General features: G+C 34.1%; 1 protein-coding gene across 1 annotated transcript in view; it reads right to left on the bottom strand.

Moving 5' to 3' along the window:
* The window catches only part of EXOC5 (exocyst complex component 5), a 53,377-nt gene that overhangs the window by 16,597 nt on the left and 13,046 nt on the right, over window positions 1-23,734 (bottom strand). Inside the window, exons 2-12 of the mRNA XM_043918942.1 lie at window positions 21,164-21,258; window positions 20,386-20,533; window positions 19,043-19,237; window positions 14,513-14,577; window positions 12,218-12,246; window positions 11,079-11,188; window positions 10,300-10,344; window positions 10,055-10,195; window positions 8,967-9,049; window positions 7,762-7,971; window positions 6,350-6,497 (exon numbers count right to left, since the gene is read on the bottom strand). Of these exons, the coding sequence (XP_043774877.1) occupies window positions 6,350-6,497; window positions 7,762-7,971; window positions 8,967-9,049; window positions 10,055-10,195; window positions 10,300-10,344; window positions 11,079-11,188; window positions 12,218-12,246; window positions 14,513-14,577; window positions 19,043-19,237; window positions 20,386-20,533; window positions 21,164-21,258 (1,269 nt within the window). The remainder of the gene's footprint in view (window positions 1-6,349; window positions 6,498-7,761; window positions 7,972-8,966; window positions 9,050-10,054; window positions 10,196-10,299; window positions 10,345-11,078; window positions 11,189-12,217; window positions 12,247-14,512; window positions 14,578-19,042; window positions 19,238-20,385; window positions 20,534-21,163; window positions 21,259-23,734) is intronic.

Below are 23,734 nucleotides of genomic sequence, written 5' to 3'. Positions count from 1 at the left end.
AGCTTATCTGTAGAATCTAAAAGAAAAAGAAGACACAAATGAACTTATTTTCAAAACAGAAAGAGACTCACAGACACAGAAAACAAACTTATGGTTACCAAAGGGAAAAAGGGGATGGGGGAGGGATAAACTATGAGGCTGGGATTAACATGTACATACAACTATGTATAAAACAGGCAACCAACAATGACCTACTGTATAGCACAGGGGGGAACTATACTCAATATTATGTAACAATCCATAAGGAAAAAATATATATACACACATAAATATATGTGCAGCTGGACTGCTATGCTGTACACCTAAAACCGAGGCTTCTCTGGTGGCTCAGACAGTAAAGCCTACCTGCAATGCAGGGGACCTGGGTTCAATCCCTGGATTGGGAAGATACCCAAGAGAAGGGAATGGCTAGCCACTCCACTATTTGTGCCTGGAAAATCCCATGGACAGAGGAGTCTGGTGGACGACAGTCCATGGGGTTACAAAGAGTCAGACGTGACAGAGCTACTAACACATACACACAGACACACACACATTCTGAAACTTACATATTATAAATCAACTATATGTCAATAAAAAAAATTTTTTGAAAAGGAAAAATCTACAGTTGGAATCATATTAATGATAAAAGGCAACACTTGAACGCAAGTTGCATGCTCTTGCCACTTATATTCAGCATTGTAGCAGAGGTTCTGACCAGTGCAACAAAGCAAGAAAACAAAATATTGAAAGGAATAAGTTAAAATTGACTTTATTGGCAGACAACATGATACTCTACACAGAAAATCCTATGGAATCTACAAGAAACATTATTAGAGTAAGTGAGTTAGGTCAGGTTGAAGGTATAAAATCCACATAATAAAAATCAACTGTATCTGAAAACTCAGTTTTGCTAAAATGTCACTTCTCCAAAATCAGAACTATAGATTCAAAGTAACTTCAGTCAAAATACCAAACTTCTTTCCCCCCAGAAACTGACAAATTGATCATGTGAATTATATGAAAACACCTCCTATGGAAATGTTAGAGGATTTTCACTACCTGATTCAAGATTTATAGTATTAAATTCACAGAAGAAAACAGAGGCAGTATGCTCTTTGACATAAGTCTTAGCAATATTTTTCAGATCTGTCTCCTAAAGCAAAAGAGAAACAAAAGCAAAAATAAAATGGCAACAATCAAAAGTTTAGCATAGCAAACGAAGCCATCAGCAAAACAAAAAGGCAACATACTGAATGGGAGAAGATATTTGCAAATGATACGCAAGGTAAGAGGTTATTAATATCCAGAAATATTAAAAAGTCATATAACTCAAGATTTTTTTAAAAAGATGATTAAAACTTGGGCAGAGAACCTGAACAGACATTTTTCCAAAGGTGACAGATGGCCAACAGGCAGATGAAAAGATCCTCAACATCACTAATCATCAGAGAAATGCAAATCAAAACACACACCTCATACAGAATGGCTATCAAGTCTACAAATAACAAGTGTAGACTAGGATGTAGAGAAAAGGGAACCCTAGCAAAATGTTAGTAGGAATGTAAATTGATGCAGCCACTATGAAAAACAGTATGGAGGTTCCTCAAACAACTGACAGTAGAATTATCATAAGACCCAACAATTCCATACCTGGGTACATAGCAAAAAAACAAAAACACTAATCCAAAAAGATACAATACATTCATCCCAATGTTCACAGCAGCATTATTTACAATTGCCAAGATAGGGAAGCAACCTAAGTGCCATTAACAGATGAATGGGTAAGAATATGTGGTGTATATATACAGAATGGAGTACTACTCAGCCATAAAAAATTGAAATTTTGCCATTTGCAGCAACATGGAAGGACCTGCACAGCACTATGCTAAGTGAAATAAATCAGAGAAAGAGAAATAGTGTATGATATCACATATGTGGAACCTAAAAAATACAACAAACTAATGAATATAACAAAAAAGCAGCAGACTCATAGATACAGAGAAAAAACTAGTGGTTACCACTGTGGGGGGATATGTGGATATGGTGTAGGAGACACAAACTATTGGGCTGGCTCAAGGTATTGTACAAGGTGGAGAATATAGCCAATATTTTGTAGTAATTGTAAACAGAGCGTAACCTTTCAAAATCATATTAAAATTTTATGTTTTTTTTTAAAAAGAAAAAAAACTTAAAGGAAACAAATACAATAAAAGAAAATATAAAAGGAAATCTTTATGACCTTAGGTTAGGCAAGGATTCCTTATATATGATACCAAAAATACCTCCCATAACAGAAAAGTGTCAAAATTAATAACTTCTTTTCTTTGAAATACTGTTTAGATATGAAAAAGACAAACCACAGACTGAAAAAAAAATCTGCAGATTAGGTATCTGATAAATGAGTTTTTCCCTGGTGGCTCAGATGGTAAAGCATCTGCCTGCAGTGCGGGAGACCCGGGTTCGACCCCTGGGTTGGGAAGATCCCCTGGAGAAGGAAATGGCCAACCACTCCAGTACTCTTGCCTGGAAAATTCCATGGATGGAAAAGCCTGGTAGGCTATATAGTCCATGGGGTCACAAAGAGTCGGACACAACTGAGCGATGTCACTTTAAAAAAAAAACTATATATACAACTGTCAAGAAATAAGAACCCAATTTTTAAAAATGTTACTAAGGAGAAATGAAAGCATATGTCTGCATAAAGATATATACAAGAATGTTCAAAGCAGCTTCATTTTTAACAGTCAAACACTGGAGCCAATCTAAACTGCCATCAATAGGTAAGTGGATAAGCAAAACTGTGAAGAATCTGCCTTTAATCAGGAGACCGCGGTTCAATCCCTGGGTCGGGAAGATCCCCAAAAGAAGAAAATGGCTACCCACTCCAGTATTCTTGCCTGGAGAATTCCATGGACAGAGAAGTCCATGGGTCACAAAGAATCGGACATGACTGAGCAACTAACACTTTCACTTCTTTTCCATGCAATAAAATACTATTCAGCAATAAAAGAACATACTAATACACACAACATGAATGAATTTCAAAACATTTATGCTGAGTTAAAGAATCCAGAAACACATGTATATACCATATTATAATCCCATTTATTAAAAATTCTAGAAAATTAATCAACTTCTTGAAAAATCCTATTTAGTTTTCAAGACTCAGTCCTGAGTCTTGACAACTTCTTTTTGACAGCTAATCTACAGTGAAGGAGGTCACAGTTGCCTGAGGACAGAAACAGAGGGAGGAGAAAAGGAAACTTTGCAGGTGACGATCTGTTCATTACTTTGATTGCACTATAGCTTCATAAATGTACACATAATTTACCGAAGTTATCAAATTGTACAGTTCAAATACATGCAGTCTACTGAATGTCAATTATATCTCGAAATTACTGTTTTTTTAAGAAAGAAAAATACACCCAAACTTCTCATTACACTACCCTGTTTTATATCCTTTAATATTTCCATCAACATCTAACAAGGTCAAGTCCAAATTTCTAAGTATGGTATACAAAGAGTTTTTGTCTACATTTTCAAATTCCTGTCTCATTACTCTCCCATATCCTTTTTCAGTTCAAGCATTTCATGCTGCATGACTGTTCTCTGTATATGTCTTTGTGCATGTAATATTCTCTTTTCCTGAAACCACCTGCCAGAATCATCCTCTTGAAGATACCCTATTTATCTTTCAAGACCCAGACCTCAAATGTCCTCTCCTTTTTGAAATCTTCCCTGAAAAATACTCATCCTCGATTCCTTAATCAGTTAGAACTGGCTGCTTCCTCTTTAGGTCTCAACAGTGTATATCTGTTGTGCTGTTCAGTCACCCAGTCCTGTTTGACTCTTTGCAACCCCATGGATTGCAGCACGCCAGGCCTCCCTGTGCCTCACCATCTCCCAAAGTTTGCCCAAGTTCATGTCCATCACATCGGTGATGCCATCCAGCCATTTCATCTCTGATGCCCTCTTTTCCTTCTGCCCTCAATCTTTTCCAGTAACAGGGACTTTTCCAATGAGTCAGCTATTCACATCAGATGATCAAAATACTGGAGCTTCAGCTTTAGCATCATTCCTTCCAACAAGTATTCAGGGTTGATTTCCCTTAAGATTGACTGGTTTGATCTCCTTACTGTCCAAGGTATTCTCAGGAGTCTTCTCCAGCACCACAGTTCGAAGGCATCAAATCTTGGTGCTCTGCCTTCTTTACAGTGCAGCTCTCCCAACGGTACATGACCACTGGGAAGACCATAGCCTTGACTATACGCACCTTTGTCAGCAGAATATATACTGGTTGGGTCTGTCACAGCTTTCCTGCCAAGCAGCAATTGTCTTCTGATTTCATGGCTGCAGTCACCATCCACAGGGATTTCAGAGCCCAAGAAGAGGAGCTCTGCCACTGTATACACAGTGAATGGTACCTGCACTAATTCTTTATACATCTACCTCTTTTCTCACTATGCAAAAGTAATGTGTATGTTTTGTACTTAGAACCCTAATACCCAACATGGCAGGTAGTACAAAATAAACACAAAATAATGTTTGTTAAATCAGACTGCAAAGAATTAAACTGATTTTCAATTTTGTCATTATTCAGACAGAAGGTCATGATTTAGATCTAGTTACTGAGTGTGACTCAAGGGCTTCCCAGGTGGTGTCAGTGGTAAAGAACTTTCCTGCCAATACCAGAGATACAAGAGACCTAGCTTCAATCCCTGGGTTGGGAAGATCCCCTGGAGAAGGGCATGGCAACCCACTCCAGTATTCTTGCCTAGAGAATCCCTTGGACAGAGGAGCCTGGCGGGCTGCACCCCACAGGGCTGCACAGAGTTGGACACGACTAAAGTGACTAAGCACACACTGTGACTCAAACCAAGGAACATGCTGACAGCTTCAGGTCTGATGATGTGACGGTGCAGAAACATTTTAACATATTTCCAGAATTCAGGAGAGTAGAGCTATTACTGTATCAAATATAGCCATCACATACCCTGAGGTGTCATGTCTTAACATTTTTCCAAATGTACTTCAGATTTTTTTTCTTCCGTGGTGGCAGAGGCAGTCCAACATTATAAAGTGCCTTAGGTATTCCTCCCAAGACAACCACTACTCTGAAACTGTTTATCACACCCATGTTGTATATGCTCCTGAACAAAATATTTTTACTTTTTAAAACTTTATATTGTGGTATAATGAATATATCTTTCCCCATCTTGCTCTTTCCACTAAACATTATATTTTTGAGATTTACTCATGCTGATACTTGTAACTCTAGTTTAGTCATTTAAATTGGTATATTAGCTTTTTAGTATATGAACACTGTCACTTTATCAATTCTTTCTACAGCACACTTAGTTTCTAATTTTTCACCATGACAAACAATGTAGCTTATGATGTTAGACATGTCCTGTGAACCTACAAATTCTCTAAGAAATTAACAAATTACCCTCCAACGTATACTGATTACTACTTCCATTGGCAGTGTATAAGAACTTCTATTACTCCACATCCTTACCAACAGTATCAACAAAATTTTTGCCAACCTATCGAGAATTAGTATTTTCCCTGCCTTAAGTTTCATGTCCCACCAGTGAGACTAAATATCTTATTGATAACTCACATTTTCTGTATTTATGTATAGCCTTTGACTTGTTTCCTATTGATTTATATTTATATATACAGTCTATATTGATCCATCAATATAAATATATAGACCACATACATCATACAAATAAAAAATTAAGACTACCTCAACTCTCAATTTCATACTTAAGAAATATGTAGCTCAGTTTCTTCCTCTGTAGAACAGATATAACAACCTCACAGAAATGTTACAATGACTAAATGAGTTAATGCATACCTAAAGTGCTTGGAATAGTGCCTGGAACATAGTATGTGCTGTACAATTACTAACAAGTATTATTTGTTTTATAAATCTTCTGCTAGTAAAACTGGTTAAAGCCTTCTTTTCACACTCTGGCTTAATTGTTTACTTTGTTAAAGTGTGTTTGTTGAAGACATTCTAAATTTTTAATGGAGACAATTTTTCCTTTCCTTTGATCTGTTCTTAAAACATCCTTCTCTCCCTAATGCTAGTGTATTTCTTTATGATCTGGTTCTAACCCTCACTTTCATATCTTGATTTAATATCTCATTGAAGAAAATTTGGTATGCTCATTTAAAATCATATTAAAACATACGTCTAAACAATTTAAAAATAATTATGTTCCCTAAACAAAAATCCTATTTTTTTATTATAATACACAGGTGTTCATAACCAGAGGGCAGAGCTACATCTTAGTATAAACAAGCAAAACTTAAAATACACAGCTATATATAAATTAAATAAATGTACAATTCTTACCCTATGACATCTTTCGAAGGCTTGTTTGGTTTCTTGCAAAAGATTAACCACCACTTCCTGGGACAGGAAAGTCTCTCCATGAGTATCGATACTTGGCCCCAGTGGTAAGTTGGTACGCTGTCTAATTCTCTCTTTCAGATCTTGAATACTAGTGCATAATAGAAACAAATGAAAAAAGAAGACTACTATACATAGATTTCAATTTCAAGTACTCTCAAACTTAGTATACATGAACTAATAAAAAGAAGAAAAATGGACCAATAGCAGGAGACCTAAAACTTCTGATTTCAATTAGTAGTTCTGTCAAGTGATGCAAGCATTAATCTCTAAATAGAAGACTGTCATATGACAAGTGAGGAGATCTGCAGTTATTATCTCTAAAGTCTCTTTTAGCTCTACAATTCTGACTCGATAGTTAGCTCTACAGTTCTGATTCAATAGCCAAAAACTCTTTGTTTGGTTTCCTTAGGAAGTAGGCTATTCGAAGTAAGTTAATATTTCAGATAATTAAATGGCCCCGCTTAAAACAAATTTTAAAATTTTAAAGCTTTTTAAATATACTAACTACCTAAGCATATTGTACATTTATTACTATTAAACATAATTTAGCTTTTCTAAATGACTAAGGGTTATTAAGAACATTTATTATAATATAGAAGGCTAGATTACTTTTGTTCCTATTAATAGAATATATAGCTCCAGACTATGAACTTTCAAAAAAAATTCTTATGGCTGTTTTTTAGCTTTTTCTTTTACTTGCTACTGCCTTTCAGATGTCACTTCTTATTCCTAATTATAATCTCCCATGATAATTATTTAATATATAACAAGCTGGGAAATAAGAAGCTGATTTAGCTGAATACATATTATATGAACCATCAACTATGATGGTTCACAAAAGTCATTTTGATTCATCCTAGAATCAACTAAATTCCATACAGGTAAGATCTAGATTACTGAGCTGCCACCAATTCTTATAGCAAATCATTTTATTTTCTTCTAGGATATGAGTAAATTCAGGTTTTAATGTATTACTTAAACAAGTTCATGTCCAAGTCCTTTAAAAAGCTCAGGGTATCAATTTGCAGGGGTTCTTGTTCTTTTTAACCATACCTGCAACAGCAGCAATAAAATAACTTACTTCCTATAATGACCTGGAATAATTAACTCAGTCTGAAAAAAGGAAAGGAGGGAGGATGGGAGGAACTCTTTATGGTACTGGTATTATGTTTCACATTTTAATAATGTTATATTAGAATATTTCAACATGTGGCTCAAAAGACAGGATTTGATGAATGGTATAAAAAAACTTAATTAAAAGAATTCTTCACAGAAAATTCTAATGACTATTAATATTTTACAAATTATTAATATCTTTAGTTTTAACTGTAACATTTAACAAAAACACTTACCCTCCTGTGCCAATGGATCTCTTTTGATGGTTTTTTGACTCATAATAGCGCTGTAGGATCGTACCACTTCTGTTTTTCAAATAGCCAGTCTCTATTTCAATGTAGCTCTCCAAATAGGAAATGAAAATGGACTTGATAAGCTTAGACAAGAAAGTCTGTTTATCAGTACCTAAGTTAAACTCCATCAACTTGCTGGAAAGATTTGTGGTTCTTTTCATGGAAAAGAGGGGAAAAAGATAAATGTATATTTTAGGTATAGTAATAATATTAAGAAATACATATTTTTACAATGTGACTTTTGAAAAACTTACATTAAACCACCATTTCTTAAACCCTGGGAAGTTACTCAGGATGCAGAGAGCAACTGTATAAGGTTATATACATATTTTAAGTAGAATGTATATTACAAATAATATCATGGTTTTGAAAACTGCCATAAACTCCTAGAGACAACTGAACAAGAGAAAACAAAGGCAACCAACCAGTCTAGAAATGGCAATGATGGCAGAATGGCTTCAAGTATGCCATTCATGACATGGTACCAAGTCAAAACACTTCCTCTGTTCATTCTCTTCTCTAGACTTGCCTCTCATTTTCTGTTTCTCACCGCTGAAGACAGACTCACAATAGTGCTGCTGTTGAAACAGACTTCCTGATTACAGTTACTTTTGAAAACCCTCTTCTCAAAATGACAATGAAGAAAAGCAACAGGATTGGAAAAAAACTCCAAAACTCCACATAAAGCTTCTACAAAGTATAACACTGCCATTTACAAAAACACAAGACAAATTTTCACATCAGACTTAAGCCTGAAACTGTCATTTGTTAAGAATTTGTCACTCCTTTTCTCAACTTCTAAAGCTTTAACTGGAAATAAATGTAATTATCACTTGTTCTTAAAAAAAAAATTAAAGAATAATGAACTAGTTTACAATTAAGACAAAAAATATAATTCTCAAGTCTTAGTTTAAACAAGGTTTTATACTTCATTAAAGTATATTAACATAAAGCATAATATCTAATAGTTAACATGCTAAGAAAGATACTCTTATACAACACTAGTCTATACAGCCAAGTAGTTAATGCTAAAAGCTATATTGCTATCTGATAAACTGTTATTTAAAAACACCTGAATACTTCCCAATTTTCTATCTGAAGGAAAGAAAATGTGAGATATTACTATTTTCTAATAATTAAAAATATACCTTGTGTATAAATCATAGAGACTTTTGAGATACTGCTCTGCTTCAGACTTCCAATATTCTTGTAACTGGTCTTTCACAAAGCTCTAAAAAGAAAAGTCAACATTCTGTTAATTAAGTAAATATTAAATTATATAGTCAATATTTTTTTCCTCTAGAGTTACTCTACATTCTTGAACTGTTCTGACTTAAAATCCAGTGGAAAAGGCAATGCAAAAGAAATAGACCAATATAAAAAAAATTAGAAAATAGTTTTTTAGTTTACTGCTTCTCATATTTACTTGTACATTTATATCAGCATTGGGATTAAGCATTAAGAATCTCAAATATCTTGTCTTTTGAAAAAAATTCCAAAAAACACTTGAAGCTATATCAATATGGTCAATTCTTTAAAGTAGCATTTCCCAAACTGTAGTCTAAGTAACACTAGTGTCTTTTGAGACACTATGAGACATTACTATGAAACTGGGAAAGGCAGTACATTACATTTCCACTTCTAGAGGATCACAGTACATATTAGTACCTTTAAAGGATATTAAAAGTCGTGTTTTTAAAACAACATTTATTTAACACTGCTGAATCCACTGGTAAACAGTTTAGGAAATGTTGCCTTAAAGTGCAGAGCTATGGAAGTAAAGGCTGTAAACAAAACGTTCAGAGTTTTTTCTTTTCATGTCAATGCCATATGATAAATTCTAGAGATCTCGTAATTCTTGTTCACATTTACTTTACTAAGGTAAAATAAGGTAAGCAATGTCAATGCTAAGTATCATTCTTAGCATTTCAAAAATGCTATCAATTGGTCGAGGTGAGAGCCCAGTGAATATTAAATTGAGGCTAATCTATCACACCTGTTACTACTACTACTGATACACACGTAATTTCAAACACATGCTCTGAAGACCGAGAGTGGCACCTTTTAATATTTTGTTTTAAAGCTTGACACTGTCACTCCTTTCCCCTATACTTAATAAGTGAATTCCTGTTCCTAAGAATACTACACAAATAAACTCAATTTTTAAAAACTTTTAAAACAGAGGGTAAAAAACACATATTGTCTTAAGAACTACTTAGTCACTGTTTAAAATTACCTGTAGTTTGATTTCAAATACATTTTGAATAAGTTTAGCCAGTACTGTTTCTGGATTGCTAAAGATATCTCCAACTTGTTTGTTCACCCGTTGACAGAGTATTGCTGCATCTTCAAATATATCGTTTCTCAAGTAAGCACCCTAAAGAGTACAGGAATTTTATATAATGAATATATAATTTAAAATGCTTTTTAAAATACAAATTAGGATAAAATAAAATCAAATGAAGTGTACTGTTACGTTACCTCCTGGCACTGCTTTATATAAACATCAACACAATGAGAATAACCCTATGAAGAAGAGAGAAATACACATCACTGTTTTGGTTAAGTTATAACAACAATAACAATGTCAATAAAAGAGGTCTTATATATAATAAAGCTATCTCTATGCCTCAATAAATGGCCAGCAGTAACAGCTACTCTCTGGTTTCTGTATTCCAACGGACACTTAAGGGCAAGCCTTCTCGCTTTTGAATTATTTCATAAAATGTTTGACTAAAAAAAACAATAAATAGAAGGGAGACAAAATGATTTTCTACATCAAACTATATAAAAATTCAGTGATAGTTTTATTATTAATAGTACTAATATTAATAATAAAAAGTATTAATAGTACTAAATATAAGATCCTAAAGACCTAGGATTTAATATCATTTCTGCAGAAACATAAAACATATACATTCAAATTATTCCAAACAATGAAAATTAACACTGTGATACACTAAAACAACAGGGCAAAATCACAGACTGTAATACACCCTGGTGGCTCAGTGGTAAAAATCTGCCTGCCAATGCAGGAGACATGGGTTCAATCCCTGGGTGGGGAAGATCCTCCAGAGAAAGAACAGCAACCCACTCTAATATTCTTGGCCTGGGAAATTCCATGGACAGAGGAGCCTGGCGGGTTATAGTCCATGGGGTCACAAAGAATCACAACTTAGTGACAAAACAACAACATACAGAATTCACATCATCTCTACATTCTTTAAGACTAATCTGCACTTTAAACTTTTTCTATGTACCTTAAAATGAAGTAAAACAGCTGCTACTTCTCTCATTCTGGAGATTTCACCTCTTCTTTGAGCACCAGTAAACTCCTGAATCAACTGGCATTCTAAATCATGGTATTTACCTAAAAACAGAAAGTCATTCAGCTACAATGAGACAAAGTACACAGGTTATTTGTAAGTATATGGTTTCTTTATAAATATAATGACTATGAATCTAGCTTTTTTTTAAAAAGAATTGTAAAAACCATGAGATTACAGGTAGTGGAGCGAAACCCTAAGGTATATAAATCTATGTTTTCAACACACACAAAAAATCTTCCCAACTGGCAAAACAGATCAGCTCTTATAGTCTGACTTCCATTTACAACTATGTGAAAAAACAGCTGGCTGGGAAAAACCTCCTGGATGTCATTTCTGAAAGCAAGAGACAGGAAGAGTAAAGAGACTTTAGAGAAAGAGTAAACATCAAACTCTTTAGATACTAGAGTTAAAATGACTTTACCGTGAACAAAGGCAGATTCAAAACCAAATTACACCTTAAGGCAACATATGGTATTTGATTTACTACATTCTTGGGGCTATTACGGTACACTTTTGGCAAAACAGGTGATTTTTGAACTTCAATGAGTTCCTGAGTAGTGACTTAGAGCCTACAAATATAGTGGCTATTCAAGAAATCTGGAATGATCTGCCTGAAATACAATCTACAGAACAAGATTCAAGCTACCATGTAAGGTACTGAAGTGGTACTGAAGTGGTCATATTAGCTTTTTTTTTTTTTTTTAAAAACAGACTGGTATGTATGGATACAAAAACAATGTCTAAGATATGTTGTTAAAAACATAAGGTATCAAGCTATTTGTATAAGATGCCACCAATTTTAAAATACATGGGGACCACAGAAAAAAATTCTACATGTTATATACATGATTTATGTCCTATGCTTATATCAAGATATCCACAGAATACTATGGAAGAATACACAAGAAACAGATAATATTTAATAGCTGTTTCAAGCAAGAGGAATCAAATTCACGGATGGGATGGGAGGATGACATTGTTCCCACTCTCTTCTTTTACGATCTTCTTTCTTTTATAAAAGTAGTTTGCTCACCTATTCAAAACAGTTAAATAAATAGAACCCCACTTACTTGCAATTTTAGATTTAACTTCTGAAAATCTGCAAGATAAAAACCAATGATGAAGTTCATTATTTGTGACAAATATACCATAGTAATGTAAGATATTAATAAAAGGGAGAATGAGGATACATAGGAACTCTCCATACTAAATGTCTTCATAAAGGAAGGGAGGGAGGGGAGGGAGGAAGGGAGGTGAGAGGGAGGGTGTGACCAAGGAAGGAGGGCAAAGACAAGGCCAGAGGGGAGAGAGTACTGACAGGAAGCATGCCATTTAACAAAACTGAAACTGGGCAATTCAGATGGAGTATCTAGTTTTCACTGAGGAAATTCACTCTGAATAACCAACTCCCTTTTAAAGAGGGAGGAATTCTGAACAAGACATTAATTAACTGAGCCAATCCCAACAACTGAGTTATTGTCCCTACTCATATTCATTGCCATTTTAAATTCACTTGATATTTGTCTCTTTTCCCTTCTGTTGGGATTTTTTCACATGAAGTTTCATTATTGTCACTTAAAAGAAAATAAACAATAAGTATATAAAATAAGCTATTTTAAACCTGGAAAAATAAAATAGAAGCCATAAAAAGGACCCTGCGTGTTAGGCGCCTAGCATTCAACCTCTGCAAATTCAGAAATTAAAATACCAGTTAAAATATACTAGAACTTTTTCAAATCATAAATATCAAGGGGGAATCACAACATGGAAAATTAACACTGAAAGATCTCACGTAATTAGTTTAAAGTGATAGGTGAGGGGATGGCAAAAAAGATGCCAAAGATAGATAAAGAGGATAATAATTCAAACAGCTATACAAAATTGATATGGGCTTCCCAGGTGGCTCAGTGGTAAAGAATCTGCCTGTCAAGCAGGAGATGTGGGTTTGAATGAACCCTGGGTTGGTAAAATCCCCTGGAGATGAAAATGGTAACTCGCTCCAGTATTTGTGCCTGGGAAATCCCATGGACAGAGGAGCGAGCCTGGCGGGCTATAGTCCTCAGGATCACAGAGAGCCAAACACAACTTAGCAACTGAGCACACAGACAACAAAACTGATATATCAAAGTAATGGTGGATCACAGAGTACAGAATACATGTTAGGTTATATTGATCTCTGTGAGAAAATTAAATTTGATTAGGATGTAAATTCAATTCTAAGGCTTGGGAGACAGGTTAAAACAAAACTATAAGAGAAGTATGTAACTGAGAAGTGGGAGAAGATGAGTATATGTCTGATGTTTGTATGGGTGGGAGAAAACTACCATGTACCCATTGTGAGCCATACATTTTATCCATTTAGGTAAATGGTTTAACTCTGAAATAAAAGCTTTTTTGTGGGTGACATTAAAAATCATTGCTTATGTTGGACAAGCATGAGAGTATCAATAATAGCTAAATGATTATTACTGCTAACTCTTTATGATGACACAAAGTTCAAAGTAAAATAAAATATATTTACGGGTAGGGAATTCACTTTCACTCTATGTTTGGGACATAATGGGCAAACTTTAAGTATAGTAATACATTTACATTCCACCTGTACCTAAGGATCTTCAAGTACCACAAAAGGAATAAGATACATTATCTGTTTTAAGAGAAGATATGTTTTTCCAGATATTTAAATGGGAGAACCACTATTAATAATATTTAATTAAAGAGTCTGACATTCCATGGACTAAAGGAAATCATGAAAGAATTTTCTTCTCACTGAAGTTTCTTTAAGGATGAGACTATTAATACCTGACTTAGCAACGGTCCTAAGGCCTGGCATATAAAACAGGACTTTGTAACCTTAAGGTCCCTAGGAAGGAGCCTTCAGATAGGTTAAATGGTCTAAAAGCCCAATAAATTGTATACAACAGTCTGTTTATCTGAACTTTTTAAAGGCAATTTCACAGCTTTTACCAGCTTTTCAGAGGTATCCAAGACTCCCAAAAGCTTAAGAACTCTCATCTAGAGGAAAAAGCAACTCAAGAAACCATGTTTAATTTTTCTCCGCCCTTCTACACTGTTATCAAAGTCCAAAAAAAAAGAAAACTCAAAATGTCACTTGTCAATTTCAAAATTCTCCATCAATTTTTTTCCAAAAGAAAAAGGACTGAGATTATTTCAACATATATCATTAAACTTAGTTGCTAAGAGACCACATTTTTTCAATCAACTATTGCATATTGTATCTTTTAAATGCAGTCCTCAGTAAGTTCTTGTTGAATTAATGAGTAAAATAATACAGGTAAAAGTACAATTTTATTCCATACATTACACACCATATAACCAAATTAACTCTTGAGAAATAAACTTGCCTATCAAAAGGTAACTCTTGGGCGATTAGGTGCAACTTCTGAATGATGTCTGCTGCCTCCTTTATCTATTAAAAAATAAAAGCAATAATTTAAAAAAAAACCTTTATATGTATCAAAAATAATTTTGTATTTAAAAATAGTAATATTCTCCTATGTATGTCCACAGACCCTCACCCAAACCATTTTCTTTTAAGATACACAACAAAATCTTGTGAGCAACAGGAATACATCTGGGGTATCACCAATAACGAGTCATTGAAATATAAGCATTTGTCATTATGGTATTTAAATCTTGTGATTTTATAATTTTAAATTTTATAATTTTAAAATTATAATTTTATAATTTTACAATTTTACAGCCCCTTCTCAATGAAGCCTGCAGTTCAAGTCTACTCTGAAAAAATTCGAATAACTGACTGCCGAAAGCGAGTTTAAGTATCTTCTGAGTTTACGAACAGAGAGACAAGATTTATGAAAATAATTTAGACCATACTGGTGCAAACACCCCACTTCAGGCGAACAAAATAACAAGATGCTTGTCATTTAATGAACATACCAAGTTTTAAAACGTGTTAAGATGAAGTCTTCTGAACAGAATACAATACAAAAATGTTTGTACTTATTCAAGCTGTGTAACTAAAGGATTTAGACAAGGGGTCTAAAATTTTTTAAATGCAGAAATTTGTGCTTATTCATACTAATGTATAGAGAGTTATATATGCTAACTTTTGAAAACAAATTTCAAATAAGCATTGAGTTTAATTTTGGCACACCTTTAGTAACTGATTTTATCATTCACTTTCTTTAACACTAAGGAAAAAAAGAAAAAAAGACAGAGACTCCCACAAACGTTGACAGAAGAGCTGAGAACCTTCAAACAGACCTTTCTAAAGTGAGTACTCATGTGAAGTCTGGCAAACAACAGTGGAAAACAAGAGCAGGGCCAAATGATACTGCTGATGCCAAACAAGAGTGAATATAGGTAGCATTTCTGCTTCAGCTACTTCTCTCCTAGTCAGCATGTCACTCCAGACGCTCACTCTAATTCTGCTGCACATGAGCACAGATTAACACTGCAAGATCACTTTTCAACATGCCATTTAGTGGTACTAGCAAGGTCCGCCATTTTCTCCTCACCAATCTCCCTTCAGAAGGAACCTGCCAGGTACATGCTTTATGTTTCCATCAGGAGTTTGTTCTTGTTAAAAGATGGAAGTCCCCATTATGCAGTGTTTGCAAACTTCACTTAATATAGGAAGAAGTACAGCAGAGTAAATAACATATGATTTTATGGAATTACCAAATTATTTTACAAAAACTATTTCACACACAAGTAGTCCTTAAAGTCATCCGTCAGTTAAAATATACTCTAGGCACAGTTTTCAAAACCACAATCTAATAATTGCATATATCTGCTACTGATGTCAGCGTGAGGTGAGAGACCACCCAATGCTAACATATTAAAGATAATCAGAGCCACCAGACATTATCTACATGGAGAACATTAAGTTGTGATTCTAAAAAGAAAAACAACTAACATACTTTGTAAAGATGGAAGTAAAAGGAAATACATACTATGGACATAAAATGTTTTTTTCCCCCCAGAGAAGAAAATTAGAAGATTCTGAAAAGCAAAGATTAAAAAAAACAAACAAACAGCAAAAATGACTATGGAGCAGGAAGAAAAAGGACTAAGATGTGTTATCTTTTCCCATTCTAATTCCTCCCACAATCACACACCGACATGGGTGATTTTCCTTTTCTTTCCACTAGGAAGGTAGCTGGTACACAGTGCAGAAACTGAAACAGTCAGAAGTTTACCTAATAATTAGCAATCTAGTACCATATATGAGGTTCCTAAGTGTACTTAACTGTGACAGTACCAGGCCAAAAATAATGACTCAACAGTAACCCAAAATCTATGGGAGACATGAGAGAAAAAGAAGACAACTGTGAAAAGAGGACTAAAGTATAAGAAAAAAAGAAACAAGATGAAAGAAAATGAGATATGGGAGACAGTGAAGCAAAGGAAAGAAAATAAGAGGAATTAGCTTAAACATTGTTAAGTCTGTACTTATTCCTCAAAAATTAGACAGCTAGTGACCAAGTGAATGAAGTAGCAAGGATATGAAGATTTGTTCATCTTTCAATAAGAATCTTAAAAATTAAGAGACAATAGTAACACCATGAACTACACAATTACTTGAGGATAACTAAAATGTTTAAAGTGTAAAGAAGATAATTTCATCATATAAAACATTATAAGCAATACAAATTGGGTTAAAATATGTGTGCAATCACTATCAACATCATCACTATTATATCAAGTTTTAGGGATCTACTCATTTGTAACCTAATATATATACATAACAAGCCTTTCATAACATGTCATAACATGTCTTGTTATGTCTAGAAAGACATAACAAGATGTCTTTCTAGAATGCCACAATATTCATCATTGAATTCAGTTGAAAGTAAACTTCTTGAAAACCAGGGCCAATGTTATTTGAGTCTGCATAGTTTTGGTGGCTCAGACAATAAAGAATCTGTCTGCAATGCACAAGACCTGAGTTCGATCCCTGGGCGGGGAAGATCCCCTGGAGAAGGGAATGGCTGCCCAGTTCAGTATTCTTGCCGGGAAAATTCATGGACAGAGGAGCCTGGTGGGCTACCGTGTATGGGATCACAAAGAGTTGGACATGACTGAGCGATTAACCCTTAGCATGATATGGAGAGTACTAAATACTCAGTGATGTTATTTAGAAATGAAAAAAATAAAAACAGATGGATGTGTGATTGATTGAAACATTCTATACTTAACTACTTTCAACTTGTGCCCCACAAGATCTTCCACACAAAGAAACAATACTTTGCAATAAATAGTAAAATCATTCTTTTTCATTAAAAAAAATATATGTGGCACTAGTGGTAAAGAATCTGCCTGCCCATGCAGGAAATGCAAGAGATGCAGATTTGATTCTTGGGGTGGGAAGATTCCCTGGAGAAGGAAAAGGAAACCCATTTTAGCAGTCTTATCTGGGAAATCCTGTGGACAGAGAAGTCTGGTGGGCTACAGTCCACAGGATAGCAGAAGAGCAGGATACAACTGAGAGCACACACACACACACACACACACACACACGTGTAATCAGTCAATTTTAAAATATTTACTTTTCTCTAGATTCTAAATGGCTGCCTTGAGCTGCATGAAATAAACAGACCAACTCGCACCAGGTAAAATATCTGCATTTTGTTTATAACAAAGCATAAATATACTCTACAATCCAACAGGTATAATCCAAGGTAACCCAAGGTATAAGACTTGAATTACACACAATTTTATATATATATAAAACAATTTTTAAAATACATATAAGTATCAATATATACTTTTATAATACATTAGAAATATGTATGTTTCATGTAGGAAACAAAACAAAAACATTCAAACAAAACAAAACTGCACCCTGAAAAAGAGTTTGGTGTTCAAGCCCTGTGTGTTTGTGTGTGTGTGTGTGTGAGAACCACATGAATGTATAAAAGTTAGATATTGCCAGTGTTTTACAAGTGTTTAGGTATGATTATGTTCTTGATGTTAATCTTATCAGCTCTACTTTACATTATAAATATAATTCCTGGAACTCATTATTTAAAATACTGTCTTTTCTATAGAGGAATTTTCTCTACACATAAGCATTTCTTTCAAAGATTTCTAAAAATTATAAATTCTATAAACCTATATATTTCCTACTCACAAAACAATGTGTTTTTTAATTCAAAGTGAACTTCAATACAACTTAGCTTTTAACATTCCACTACCTGAGATGTCCCATGGAGTAAACCTGGAAAATATTCTGGAAGATTGTATTCAACATATTAATAGACAATGTTAATACTATGTCCATATACTATCCATAAGAATGTCTATTTTTTCATGCACTTTTAAATTTTTTCCCCCTTAGGGGAAGAAAAGGAGCTGAATAACCTTCTCCCAAGATTGTAGAGTAACCAATACTATACAACCTTAGACCAGGATTAAGTGACTAGTGCTATGAAAAAGATTAACATGAATAATTAATTCAGATTTTTCAATTCTTTTTGATCTGAACTATGCTTTCATTTTTATAAAAGAACTTTATTCAAGTAACAAAAACTAGAAGCTCTGAATTCCTTGCACAGAAATATACTTCAGTTTGTAGATGATTTAGGGTTATACCACCCCCTCACCCAGGGGAATATGACTATTAAATTCTGTTAATATTAAAAGTCAATTATGAAAAAAAATACTTATTAACATAGTTAACTCAATATTTCTAAACCATACACATCTCATAAACAAAATGCCAGGCAATCCAACTAAAAATCTGAATATAAATTTTGTTGGCAAGTGTATTTTTCAGAATAAAGACTTTTAATAAGTCAACTACTCAGTGATTTGAAGTCTGACTCTGGAAAGCAGCAATTGTTGTTCGTAATTAGAGCATTGTTAGTAATGTTATTATATGCTTTTATCCTTCTGACAGTGCTCACCTTTTCAGAATTTGTAAAAACATCAGATTTCAGTTCTCCATCTAGAAACTCATTGAAGTATTTCATCAGCTTCTGAGCCTCTACTGCCCGTTGTCTGGGTGTGTTTACCCCCTCCAACTGGTCTCCAAGGTGACAGACTTTGGTTGCTACATAGCTGATGTGCTCATCAAGTTCTTGGAAATGTTGGAAGGCAACCTAGGAGAAACATGCATAAGCATAAAATACAATCAGAGAACCCAGATTAACTATTAATACTATTATTATTACCAAGGGAATTTGCATTAGAAGTATTTTGAATCTATTACTTTAACTACTTAAAAATACATTATCTTATGTAAATTACTGAGTTTATTAAATATTTTATAAATATTTAAAGTCTATATATTCTAAAATCTATAAATATTTTTTATACAGGCTTAAGGGAAGGAATCTAAACATATGAAAACTGAGTAGAAATCAGCTTGCTAATCCCTAATACTAAAGAACAACCCACCCCTACAAGGCAGCAATGCTAAACAAGCTCTTCTAACCAGACTTATAAAGGTCAATTAAGTCCCACATCAGGCCCAGAATGTGAAAGAGGTTCAGAGATTCCTGATTAAGTCTAGGGCCTAAGAAGTAAGAATGGCTAAGAAGTTTGGCCTGTGTACCCCAGAATCAGCCTAATGGTCCAGTTTTACTCCAAAATGGATTGAGGAAGAGTTCTGCATCTGCTTTTCCCAGTTACACCGGCATTCTCATTAGGGTATCTGCCTCACGACTTCTGTGAAACTTCCCAGATCAGGTTTCCTCTAGGGAAAAATCTGATCCCGGCAATAGCTGGTCTGGTATTATTATTTCGCTTTATGATTAAATGAGAATGCAAATAGATACCCAAATATCCAAGCTAATCATGACTCCCTAAAAATACTGGTCTGCTGAGGTATCATTCTTAAAAATTTGCATTGTTAAGAGAGGAAGCAAGGACCACACTGTACTGAATACCATCCCATCCTAAGAAGGGAGTACTCTGACCCCAAACCATCACTCAGTAGCAAACAAGTGCACCAAGAGTGCCTGGTAACAATCCATTAACATTTTATGACATGAGATGGGAGCAGTATAAAGAAACCTCAACAATTACTACTTGACTAAGTTGCCTCAGTTGTGTCCGACTCTGTGCGACCCCATAGACGGCAGCCTACCAGGCTCCTCCATCCATGGGATTTTCCAGGCAAGAATACTGGAGTGGGGTGCCATTGCCTTCTCCGACTATTTGACTAGACTTTTTTAAAAAAAACTTAAAACTGAAAGGATATAAATATATTAAAGTCTGTATATTCATTATTTAATTAATGGTTTACCTGATTGCTTTTCTGGAGTTCTTGTACCTTCCTGGCAAATTCCTTAGCTTCTTTCTGACACTGTTGCTCTAGTTTCTCTACTTTCCTTTGAATCCTTTCATCCATTATCTGGAGCTCCTGAATATGATTTACAAATTCTTCTAATAATCTAACAAAAGAAAATTAGAATATGTATCAATCCATCTATAATTGATCACTCGGAACTGATCAGTTCACTTATAATTGTAAATAAAGCATTAGTGAACATTCCTTGAGGTAGGGATGAACATGTTAATTTTCTCTCTAGCATCATGTTAAAGATTATCTCTGAAAGAAATGAAAGCCTCATAGGGAATCTCCAGATTAACCCCCAGAAATGAAACCAACTTTATAGAAATAGACAAAAGGGTAAAATGTACTATATAAACATAATACTGTGCATTCCGGGGTATGGTGAATTTTTGTTCCCCCCATTTACAACAATACTTAAAACAGCATACTCAACATGTTTTATTGTAGAGGTATAACCAATAATCTCTAATTTATTATTAATTGGAGAAAATATTAAATTCTCATAATGCAATAAAATCCCTTCCCCCATATCACTTAAAAGTCCTTCTCTAAAATAAAAGAAACATAAAAGGAAAAAAAAAAATCTCAAGCTTCTAATGTTTCTTCCTTTTATTGGCCAGTTGTTAACTCCCTTTTCATGAATATTGAAAGGAATTCCAACAGTCGCCTCTATTCCAGTCACAAACTTGTACTAGATTGGGTCTATGAAAAAAAAATTTTACTTCACCTTTTAGGATCAAAAGCTTCAGGTCCCCCTCTAGAGCCTCCTCCCGGGGTTCTCCATACAAGACGTTCAATATACTCATCTGCCACAAAAGGCTCCTAGTTTACAAAATAAATGTTCTTTTAAAAGTTTCACATGTCATAACTTACTACTATTTACAAAAATGAAATAGGTTATACTATGTGAGAACTGAAATTAAACTACTAATTAAATATATCTAATTATTAAAATTTACAGGCTTTTTCTATTCAAAAAGTCTTTAATAAACAAATCATTTAATGAAAATTAGGATATTAAAGAGTTTGATAAGCAGGAACAAACTAATGGAAAAGTGAGCAAAGGAAACAATTTATAGAAGAAATAAAAATGGCCAAGAACTGATTCAAATGAATTCTTTTTAATGGCTGAGTAATATAGCCCATTATACAGAGTGAAGTAAGCCAGAAAGATAAAGACCAATACAGTATACTAACACATATATATGGAATTTAGAAAGATGGTAACGATAACCCTATATGCAAAACAGAAAAAGAGGCACAGATGTACAGAACAGACTTTTGGACTCTGTGGGAGAAGGCAAGGGTGGGATGTTTCGAGAGAACAGCATCAAAACATGTATATTATCTAGGATGAAACAGATCACCAGCCCAGGTTGGATGCATGAGACAAGTGCTCGGGCCTGGTGCACTGGGAAGACCCAGAGGGATCGGGTAGAGAGGGAGGTAGGAGGGGGGATCGGGATGGGGAATACATGTAAATCCATGGCTGATTCATGTCAATGTATGACAAAAACCACTACAATATTGTAAAGTAATTAGCCTCCAACTAATAAAAAATAAATGGGAAAAACAATGGCCAAGAAACATGAAACATAAAGCTTCAATAGTAATCAAATGAGGTCAAGTTATTACTTTTTTTTTTTTTTGGCCTCACACTGGCAACGTTTTTTCTTTTTCCTTAATTACAATATTTAAATACAATATTTCCTTAATTACAATATGCAATGCAGGAGCAGGTAAGCTGAAATTCACACTCTCACTATTGTTAGAAAAGTTAAAATGTACAATATTTTTGGAGGGCAAGAAGCAACATTTTGGTAACATCAACAGGTCCAGAAATGCTCACACCTGTTTAACCCAGTAATTCTATTTTTAAAATTCTAAGGGAAAAAGAAGATATGAACGCAAAATTTCTGTATTATGTATAATGCTGAAAAGTTACTTACATAAATATAAACAGAATCATTGAAAAGTTATAGTCAATTTATAGGATAAAAATTATGTTCCTATTAAAATCATGTTGTAAAAAATTTAATGAAATGAGAAAAAATGCTCACATATAATATCTAATATTAAAATAGCAAAACAAAATTTTCTAAACTTTATAGAAAAAAAGAATTAAAAAAAAAGAATATCAGAATAGAAGTCCCAATTAAGAAAATTATCATTCAAATGTTCACCATCAGCTGATAATATGTTTTTTAGACACATAATATTAACACATGAATTTACATATTTTCCATATTACCCTATTTCATATAAATAGGTATCATATATATTGCCTCACATTTAGCATATAACTTAAACTGATAGCATTTGTTGGTGATTTCAGTTTGAATTCTTGTATCTGTAAAACTTTCCATTCTTAATCATACTTTAAAAACATATTTTCACTGATGAACATTCACTGAACAGTAAAATTTCCACGGCCAAGCAGTCTGTTAGGCTTTGGAATAAAAAGATGTATATAACACAAATGGCACCCTTCAGAAACTTACAGCATGAACAGGGAAAAAGTATAAAGAATACAGTAATAGTATGTGACAAGTAAAATTTAAAATGTGTGCACAAGCTTCAGTACTAACATTGCTGAGGGAGTTGTTAACTCAATAGGTAGTTGAGTGATGGAAACAGGATATTTCTTAATTCAGCAAACGTTTAGTAAACAACTACTCTTGTGTTGAGCACTGTGGCAGGTACTAAGAATACAGATGTGAATTCAATACAGAAGTCTCTGCAAGTTCTCACAGAAATGATCTTCTACTAAGGATATAAACCTTAAACAGTAATTACAGAAATAACTAATCACAATTGTGATAAATGTGGGGGAAAGAAATTCCTGAATGCTCTAAAAACAGCAACAGAGATGAAGGGAAGATGGAAATGAAAGAATACTGGTAAAAAGTGAGTATTGCCAACAGTCTTACTTTCTGAGAGCATGACACTTTAGCTGAGTACAGAGGAAAGAAGAAAAGTCAGCCAGAAAACAATGGAAGTTTTCCAGACCATTAGGGAAAGAGAAGATAGAGCTTAACCCATCAGAGGAAAATGGACTAGATCACAAATACCACATATGGAAGGATGTAGAGAGAAATGACAATTAAAACCCATAGATGATAACCTGTCCTTTTATCATCATCATCATCACATTAGAATTTGAGAGAATGGCTGACGAGTCTGATGTGAGAGGAGGACTGAGAGAATAAGCTTCAGTCAGAACAATAACCATCGGAAAAAGAGGAGGAACACCAACAAGAACAGCTCACATAATCATTTAACATTCACTGTGTGCAGT

This window comes from Cervus elaphus, chromosome 12 (assembly GCF_910594005.1).
Source record: "Cervus elaphus chromosome 12, mCerEla1.1, whole genome shotgun sequence".
Classification (NCBI taxonomy): domain Eukaryota; kingdom Metazoa; phylum Chordata; class Mammalia; order Artiodactyla; family Cervidae; genus Cervus; species Cervus elaphus.
Note: the sequence above shows the minus strand (reverse complement) of the source record. Positions and strands in the feature narration are given on the sequence as shown.